The 10234-nt window shown below is 35.2% G+C and overlaps 1 protein-coding gene across 1 annotated transcript; it reads right to left on the bottom strand.

Annotated features, from left to right (window-relative positions):
• Positions 1-510: 510 nt before the first annotated feature.
• On the bottom strand, positions 511-10025 carry LOC149532704 (large ribosomal subunit protein eL21z/eL21y-like). Its single transcript, XM_089803025.1, has 2 exons — positions 9603-10025; positions 511-933 (listed from the first exon to the last, which is right to left on the bottom strand). The coding sequence occupies exons 1-2, from the start codon at positions 9837-9839 to the stop codon at positions 676-678; spliced, it is 495 nt and encodes a 164-aa protein (XP_089659151.1). The 5' UTR covers positions 9840-10025; the 3' UTR covers positions 511-675.
• Positions 10026-10234: the final 209 nt, after the last annotated feature.

The raw sequence follows: 10234 nt of genomic DNA, 5'->3' as shown, positions 1-10234 counted from the left end.
AGAATATGATTCAAAGTAGCATCGCAGTAATTAAATTTCAATACCAAAGCATCATAGAAAAGCAAATTTTAGTAGAAATGCATAATTTACAATTTAATGTCACTGTAAGTAAAAGTCAGTCTTTAAGTTCGTGAAGAAAATAATGTGATTCCACAAGCCTAGAGAATATGTGGTGGTAAGCACCGGGAGTACACCAAAGCAGAAAAAATTAAAAAGAGAATGTATCAATGAGCAGTCTGCAACAAGAAAATTACCCAAATACACTTCTCAAATATTTCCTAACCACCTCGGGTAATGATAAGTAAGCTAAAGGCAAAGATAAATAAAGACCCTAGCCTGTTTCAAACTCGTTCCATTTACTGTAGATATAAGCCCTTCAACTACCTCTGTAAAATTGATCGGAACATGCCAAACGAAATGTGAGATATGATCACAATTGATAGGGTTGTTATACCTCATACAAAACACAAGATTGCTTATAATTAAGATGCACTGTAGCACAATAAATCATGCATTCAATGTCACTGATGTTCATATTAAAAATATCTCATTGTTTTTATCAAAACGAAGTAGACAAAGCATGTTAAGAGAACTGAATTCCTCAATAAAAATTTCACATATGATCTGCAAAAATTCATGTCCCTAAGAAAAATTGTCCCCAATACTTTTACAAAATCAGTATCCACCCTTCAAGTCATTAACAACATCATATGGAATGGGTGTGACAGTCTCCAAAGTAGCACACTCAACAATAAACCCTGGTTTAGGGCCTTCAGGTTGCCTCTTGGTGCTAATAACCTTGCCAAGCTTCTTCGCCTCTGCCTTCATTTCATCATTTTTCTTTACTCTCAGCTTAAAATCTTCTTGACACCGGGATGGTTGAACATGCTCAATTCTTACATGAATTCTCTTCTTGATGATCCTGTTGCCCACCTGTACATTAATTTAAAATATGTTATTAGCAAGAAACAAAGCAACCAGATCCAAAACCTTTGGTGTATGTGATATACTATTTTAATCAGAAAAATAGATGGTTTTATAAAGGAACAAATTGAACAAACAAGGATTAGGCGCATTAGGTTCTAAGCAAACCATTATGTTTATTTACATACCAAAGAGGTGTGACTATTCAATGGCATATGATAACCATTAAGGGTGTGCAAAATTAAAATAATTTGAATCAACCCAAAACAAGGATACAAGAACGGAAAAAGGTCAGAGTAGAAAACTGATACAACTTAAGGGATGTATGTAGTTCGGTTGAAGATATATTGGCTGGCAAGATGAGGCCGCCAGGATGGAAGGTGGTTGGGAAACTGTGAAAGGCAGGAAAGAGAAAACAGAGAAGAAATCCTTTGATATGGTTCACTGCTCTCAGAAAAAGGGTGGACACAAGAGTAAAATGCAATGGCTATAATCACACTGGTATTGGTGCTTTCTGATGTTCACCTGTTAATGGATTTTTTTGGTTGTCTATGTATTTGACGAGGTGGTTCTCCTGACTGTAGCCATTCCTGGTTCAGGCCAGGTACTAACCCGTTTAGATTAATAGATTTACCTATTACTGCTCAAAAGGAAGAGTTCTAGTCTTCATTTAAGCCTTTTTTGAACCAGTACAAATACTGCAATTGAATTATTGGCTCCATTTCTTTTCTCTCTGGAGATCGTAGTGTCGTCATTCCACTCACGTGTATCAAATGTGATAGCATTGTAATTTGTTCGACAAGAGTCAAACTCAAGGATAAAATGCACCTTCCTAATGCATATGAATGAGGAAAACAATATTTTTGTTAGGTTTTTCCCAAAATTGTTGTAATTGCTTTCAGATAGATTGAATGATTCTCATTTATATTCAGGTAAGGTACCCATCCATTTTTTTAAGGATGATTGGGGCGATGGCGTTCAAATATCCTTTTTATTTACTAATCAGATGCATTAAGTTTCATTCAAGCACGGGATCGGCAACTATAAAAATTAAGGTGATTGGAGCACATTGCTGCAAAACTGAGTGTTTCTTGTATATATAATATACAAAATCCCATTGTCTACAGCGGCCTCAATTCCTAACTAAGGATGTAATCATGCCGGATACCTTTTCTGAACAGAATACTTCACTTTTACATCAATGGTTTCTAATGCTCAAAATGGTGGCAAGACGATATAATCTCGACCTTCCATTTGCCTCCATTTTCTCTCACAAGACGTTTCCCAATTTTTAGGAAAAAGTAGGTGTTGCACTAAAAAAATTTAAAATGACTGCACCCCCATTTTGTTCCCCTTTTCCAGTTGTCAATTATGGCAGTGTCGAGCTACTGCTGGCATCGTGCGTCAAAAAATCTGTCAATTTGCTTTGCAGATCTCCCAGACTTATCTGCACATGGGACTAGCTCTACTTTCTTTTTGTGTCATTTTGAGCCATCAGATACGCAATTTAATTCAAAATTCAGCCAATTACAACAAATTTTCTCGTGATTATTTCACATATTCTATTATTCTCCCTTTCTCTTCATGTCTTCATCGTGTCTGCTAGAAGATTGCTTGGATAATTCTTGTGATGAATGTTTTATATTGTGGAAATTTGAGTATGCATGTTGGTTCCTTCTTTGTGTGAAGAAATCAAGGAAAAACCCAATTAGAAAACCCGCAATTTAAATCTAGCAATGTGCTCACTCCCTTTTATTGTTTACTAGAAGCTCTTGTTTCTATGTGCATCGTGATGATATTCAAAAGATTTCAATTATTTGAATTTTTGCAGGAAAAAATTTAAGCCATAATTTTCCAAACAGAGGTTAATGCATGGAATGAAAAAATTAGCTCTTATTTAAGTAGGCTTTACAGTGTAAATTTAAGGTTTTGTTTCATTATGGCTCTCTTGAGATCTTTATTATCATATAGAGATTGAACATCAGAGTTCAAATCTTTGATGGAAAGCGTTGTGATGATATTCAAAAGATTTCAATTATTTGAATATTTGCAGGAAAAAGTTTAAGGCATGATTTTCCAAAGAGGTTAATGCATGGAATGAAAAAATAGCTCTTATTTAAGTAGGCTTTACAGCGCAAATTTAAGGCTTGTTTCATTATGGCGCTCCTGGGATCTTTATTGTCATATAGAGATTGAACATCAGAGTTCAAATCTTTGACAGAGTTCAAATCTTTGACAGAAAGGCTGCAGAAAACTCAAACCCCTGATAGAAATGAATATGGTAGGGCTCCCACACACCTGCAAATTCTTTTGGCTCGGATTTCAATAAGTGGACCTCCAGAACTGGACTTAGTATTCATGAGACCTCTCAGAAGATCACCAGGCTTGTCAAGAGTAAGTCAAATTTCCAAGCTAGATTTTCCAAAAAATATCGGCCTATTTGACAATATAATAATTTGTATAGCTTAATGTTTGTTTGGTATCTATATCTGCCCTGGATCATCTTTGGGCATGCTGGGTAGTTATATTTACTAAATTCTGTTTGGTTGTAGTAATCTATAGGTGTGTAGTAGGGGCTTGTGGATTGCTATTTTTGAATTAGGATTAAAAAGTAAACTGTTAAGACTAAGAGACGGAGCATGACAATCATATATGTTCATATAAGTGCCTAGGATGTTAGTAGAAAAAAATTGAATATGACAATCTAATATGTTCGTAAGAGCCAGTAATGGGATGGGTCCTTGGCAGTGAAAATTGAATAGGTTTTTGTTTATCACTCTTTCATTGCCAAAGATTGAGCAGTAAAATCTTAGCAATTGGCCATATTGATCTCTTGTCCTTCCAATTAAGGTACTAAGTATTCTGACAATAATCAACCATTACTTTGAAACTTTAACCTCTACTAATGCTTAAGAGAAGAATTTTTTTTCCATTTCTTTGGATTTCAACCTTCCAAGATGCTTCTCTATCATTTATCAATTTTCATGTCAAGGATAGATAAGATGCCTCCTTGTTGATTAATGTTTAGCATCTTGAATTGGTAAATGCGGTCTACAAGCAAGATGCCTCCTTTACATCAATGGAATACTTTGATGAGTTTCCACATGGGGTACTCTACACAAATCAGATAGTAACCTTGTAGAACCTGTCAAGACGGATGCACAGTGAAAGTGATTACAGTCCATTTATCTTGTCTTCTCAGAATGAGAAAGTGTTTTGCTAATGTAACACATGTTCTATATTTGTGATTCAAATGGATATACAGTCACTCCATTTGCACACGCATCACTGTGTAGTTTATTTTTTTAAACTTTATGCCAACTCAAGGGAACAATATGTTATGAAGTTAGCATGGCACAAAATTTATGATACTTGCAGTCACATCTGTTGATGTCCTGCTTAATGCTGGCCTCGTAATTAACAGGGCAGCAAGTCTTATCATACAACTAGAATTCGCCGGTCATGTACCTTAGAAAATTGAATAAAGTCGAGATCACCAATTAAATAACATTCTGACATAATTGGATTATATCATATGCTTTACTCCATTACCATATCAGTAATCAACTCTCCATACTGTGTCTCAAAAGAGTTTGAGTTTACTGCATGTGCTGATCCCTCTAGCTCACATCCTTTTTCTGATTTTTGCTTTATTGTTTAATGGGATAATTAAAATTTATATTTTGAATAAACATTATACGAGGTGTATTAGGCCAACACTGTCAAATATGTTATATCAAGTATACAGTTCTTTTCTTGAATAAAAGACCGAAGTGTCAAGAATCCAGTATGTTCACATTTTCTTATCTATCTTGCAGATAACTGAAGTTTGTACATGCTCAGCTTGCAAAACAATGGAAGGAAAAGAAAAAACATCATTAGAATAGAGGATCACGTCAGTTTGAAATATCTATGTAATTTGATTTGCATATATTTAACTTCCCAGTTAGAATAATTATATGGGATGTTTTTGGTGTCTCGGCTTAATGGACTATTAGATTATCACATTTCTGATTTAACTACAAGTGGAAGTCACAACCAAGTTCTGGCTTATGGATCCAGGTTCTAGACAGCTGGTAGTTGGATTAAAATCAAACTTTAAAAGATATTGTTGCAACACTAGAAAGGAAACACTCGCAGTCTTGTACAGTGGTATAAGACTAAGGCATGCAGCATTGCAACTGGTATAATTTTTTGACCTTATTCTTGAAATTAGAAATGCTTTACCGGATGCATTGCATTTCATTGCTATTTTTATTGATTTAATTGGATGATATTATAGGCGTATGGAGATGCAAGTTCCATCACCACTGGTTTCAACTAGAGAAAATAACTTCCTACAGTTCAACTAACTACACAGTAAAGGCATATCGCACTATTGGATATTTCAGTGGGTGGTTTGAGACAACTCACTGGCATCCTTTGTCAAATATAATAGGCAACCATCTGGGTGTCTCATTCAGGACTTTCCCAACAGTTGTTCACAGGTTTTTTTTATAAGATGTTCTCATTAGTTCTTTTAACTTGATGGCTTCCTATTAGCAGATTATGCCCTAATTACATAAACTGAAAATTTTGATCTATGGATGATTGGATCCAAGCCACTTGGAATGCATTCCATGCAGGTTGTAGTGCAAAAACACTGACCTGTACAATACCTCTTACAGGGAAATTTTAGCAGCTTAACCCTTCCAAGATAATAATTGAGAACTGCAGCTTCAAGTTTTAAAAAATCTAATTTACAGCTGTATATTGAATATATACGCAGTTAAACAACAGCTTTTTCACCAACTACAATCTCAGCAATTTATGTCATAATAAATTTTACTGTCCAGCACATATATAGTTTTGGTAGGAATATGTCTCTATATTTTCTACCAATTACATAATTCAATAGTAAACAAAATATTTGTTTTAAGCCTTGTTTTGAAGTCCAATGTCAGTTATAGTTTCTGCGGATTGGAGGCCAATTTATCAACAACATGCCTGTTCAGCCCATTGTAAGTACTAACTTTACAAAGACATTTTGGAAGTCATGTAATGATGAATATAACACTATGTTTGCCTGAAACTTTATCACCAAGATTATGCAGTATACTAAAATGGTTTTTAACCCTTCATCATTGAAATCCATCAAGATAATGACAATAAATTTAATTCCACTGCACTGGAGGCTGCAAGTCACAGTGACCTGTTTGAAAGTGGTGATATGTTGCAAGACAAGTCTTGTGAAATAAAACAAAAACCTGCATCTGTCTACTGATCTCCTTCTCACATAAACTTATTTTTGCGCTTTTAAGTGCATTAACTATTAAAGGCTTAGTTAACCAGTTCTCCCCTTGGCCCTTTGAACCAGGCAAATTTCAAACCGATTCTTAATCCTGGTCCAGGTCCCGGTTCCCTTTTGGGTTCCACTTGGGTTCGAACCCAAGCAGGTTGGTTCCTTCGGTCGAATTAGGGCAGACCAAGGTAGACCGAGTGCAAACCATGTACAGTTCATTTGGAACAATCTATAATTTAGTGCAGAAAACAATTATTATAGAATTTGAATAAATATTTTTAGCATTACAAACAAAATTTTCTGAAGTTTAAATATTTATTACATCAAATTAAACTAGTCCTCAAGATTTCTTCCGGTGAAATTTTATATCCAATTGATGATAATGGCCCCTGTCCAAATAATTGGAAGCTCTGTATAGTGATAAATCATATTTGAAACATTTTACATCTTCAATAGTTGAAGGGAGTTGCAAGCTACTTATATAACATTTTTCAAGTACAATGTTAACTAAAAACAAACAAGCCCTTTGTACAATGAAAAAAGTAATAAGCGTTGGACAACTTGGAAAGCGGGAATATTTTTAGTGCAGTTGATCCCAGTATCACTGACAATGTTTGTGAACCAACGCCTTTGATGAAGAAGAAGAAGAAGAATATTTAGATAATCCATTAAATGATTGAAACTTACCATAAGGTTCCAATTGTTGAAAGTCTAAACAATGATACTCGAACTCCATATTATTTAAATATTTTGGTGTTGCTAATAGATACGATGCTAAGATTACAAGTTTATAATGTTTTTGCTGTTTTTATGATACCATGTAGCATTATAATCTTAATTCATCTTTCTAGGCTGTATATATATATATATATATATATATATATATATGTATATATATATATATATATATATATATGTATATATATATATATATATATATCTGTGTGTGTGCGCGTGCTCGTGCAAGGGCGTGCACGTGTGTGTGCGTGCGTGCTTGTGTGCGTGTGTGCGTGTGTGTGTGTGTGCGCGCGTGTGTGTGCACATGTTCGTTAATACAAAAAATGTATATATGTATGTATATATTCGAACATATGTGTGTGTGTGTATTACATGTTTTTGTACTAACGAATCCAAACCCCATTTCAAGATTTTGACATACCGGTGAACCAGTTCTTCAAAAGCAAATGTGAACCTGAACTCAAACCAGTAACTTAGATTAAAGGAGTAATATTCTTCTATTGACACATAGGGAGAGTTGACATTGCCTTATAAAAAAATCAAGTGAAAGTTATTCCTTTTGGGCAGCCTATTTCAGAGAACTAATTCAAATGTTCACCTGTTATCAAGTAGTAACTGTTTGCCTCTAATTATTTCGAAACTTAAGATTATAATTGTTGATCCTCATCACCATTTTCAATTTGTTTTGCTTCTTTTCTCATTTGCATTGATGTTGACAATAAAAAAGAAATGTATTTTCAAATAATCGAAAGATAAACTGAGGTGATGGGAGATATGAAAGATTGCAAGATGCCATCTTAAATTAAGTTGTAACATCTTTATCTTCGTGAACAAATATAAAATTGATCTTGTATTTGTACGACACCGTCTAAGGATAAATATGCAATTTCTCATGGATTTTAAGTAGCATTGTTTCTTTAATATATTCTGTCTTGGTTATCCACTCTTACCATTGTGAACTCATTGCCAACTCCTACTGCAATCTTATCAATTTGCAGTAAACACACAAAGAGTAGTTGAGAAGAGTTACGTGGGCCAGGCAATTAGGCATGATGGGAATGATGCTTGGTCGAGTAAGGTGATGGCAGTGCTAATTGTAAATCAAATCTTCGACAGCATGAACTTAACAACTACTCATGCCACCTGAATTTTGTTGCTGGCAAATTTTCTTGGCTGTATTCAACCCTGCATTAGCAAAGCCTTCAACAGAGGATTGTCTGAAGCTTAAAAAGGTGTATTCATTAGGTGAATTTTGACAAAATATTATTGAGGCCAATTTGGAACATTCAATCTTGTGGTACTTCGAGTTATCTTAATAGGCATTCAGTGGCATTTACCATGTTCTGGGATTATTGTTGGATTTTAAATTTTTATTAATATTGCTATGTTCTTATTCTAACATTCTGCATAACTATAGATTTATAACTTAGATGAAGACTTGTATGATTCAATTTAAGGCATTTCAAATTTAACTAATGAATTATTAAGTTACCTATTTACAAAGTATGAAGTCTTTTAACTGTTCTTACTTCAATTTCTCTTGTTAGATATTCAATGGCATTTGGCAAGGTGTGTGGGATTATTGTTGGATTTTTAATTTTTAATACTATTCCTAGATTCTTATTCAGACATTTTGTGGTATCATGATGCAAGTTGTTGTTCCTTGGTATGTGATCAAGCTGCTCCACCTCAAACCGGTGAATGCACATTTGAGGCTTCAATAGTGTGTTGAAATATGCTCTAGGAAGCAATGTCTGGCTCAAAAAGTAGGATCCAACCTAAACCACTTCTGTTAAAACTAAATACTTTTCATGGTGTACCTTATACTATTACTTAAAACTTTAAAATCAATGCTTTAAATTGAATTACGCAAAATCACATCGAAGTTACAAATCACTATAAATTCTCCAGTCCACCTATTGCACCCTAAGGTGCAATTGCTAGTTATACTGACATTGTGTAGAACTCATATTGGGAATTCTCCCGTGAGATTGTTGGAAAAAAAAATTCAAATAGCGAACCACTACCCATTATTTCAGACACACTAGCATTGTACCGGACAAGGAATTTGAAGAGAAAGATTCCTTCAATTTTAGCAAATTACCTAGGGAATATAGAGTGAAACCTTGTAATACACAGCCAGCTAAATTTAGTAATTATGTTACAGAGCAACTTCCTATTTCGCTAGAATTAATCCAGTTAACTGGTTATAAAAGATATCGATAGCTTTTGCCATTACTAAATTACTGATCGCTACAGGCAAGAAGCCTAAAGAAAAAATCTTTGCCAAATCCAGATAGAATCGCAAGTTAAAAAGCTGGAAATCATACCGATCAAAAAAACAAAGACAGAGCTGGAAATCATATGTGATTTTTATCCCGTCATTCTATTATTTTGTCGAAAAACAAAAGGCCTCATAAAATTGTGAAAGCAAAGTTTTAACTAAACCCTACCATAAAACTTTATTTAAAAACAAATCTAAGTGCAGTAGCTGCTTCAAAGAATTCACGGTCAATGAAAAGTGGTTCTAACAATATTGGGTTTTCAGGGCCGGAACATTTCACAACTGAAATACGATTTCATTCAGGTAACTGTACAAATGAAGAATGGCAAAATACAAAGAAAGAAGAAACAGAAGTAAGGTAGATGTGTCACTTACCTGCTTGTTCATTACAACACCAATAGCTCTTTTGGTGATGTTCCAGACAACGCCAGTGCGTCCATGGTAGAATTTGTGGGGCATACCTTTGTGGATGCTGCCATTCACCTTGATGTCCACATATTGACCTATCTTGTAAGTCCTCAGATAGGTGCCCAGAGGCGCATAGCCATGCCTCCTGAAGGGCCTTGCAAAGAGATCTCGTGTTCGAGCGCGTACTCCGTGTCCGGCCGGCATCTTTCTTCTCCTCCTGCTCCTAACCTGCGCTCTCAAGAAATGGCAGCAAACAAAAACCCTAACTCGCTTCCTGAGCTAATGGTTTATTAATTTAGGGTTCCCAACGTTTGATCGGGATGCAACATGATCGGAGTCGCCGTTGAATTCGCCGTCGACCGTCTTCTCGTCTTCTGTTCCCGTGGTTTTCTTTCGGCTAGGGTTTCCCCAATTTAAATATACTAGCAGTCGCACCTTAGTGTGCAATGAGTAGTCAAATTTGTGAGTAGTTTTTTTTTTTTTTATGGAGGTTGGGTACCCAATACGGGCCTATCCACGCTACCAAATTCGCCTAGGGCGCGATCCCAACCTCATCCATTTTCGATGTCTTTGGACCTTGCACTCAACAAGACTTGATC

This window comes from Cupressus sempervirens, chromosome 10 (assembly GCF_028749045.1).
Source record: "Cupressus sempervirens isolate cs-2001-9-10 chromosome 10, ASM2874904v1, whole genome shotgun sequence".
Lineage (NCBI taxonomy): Eukaryota > Viridiplantae > Streptophyta > Pinopsida > Cupressales > Cupressaceae > Cupressus > Cupressus sempervirens.
This window is presented reverse-complemented; position numbering and strand designations above follow the sequence as displayed.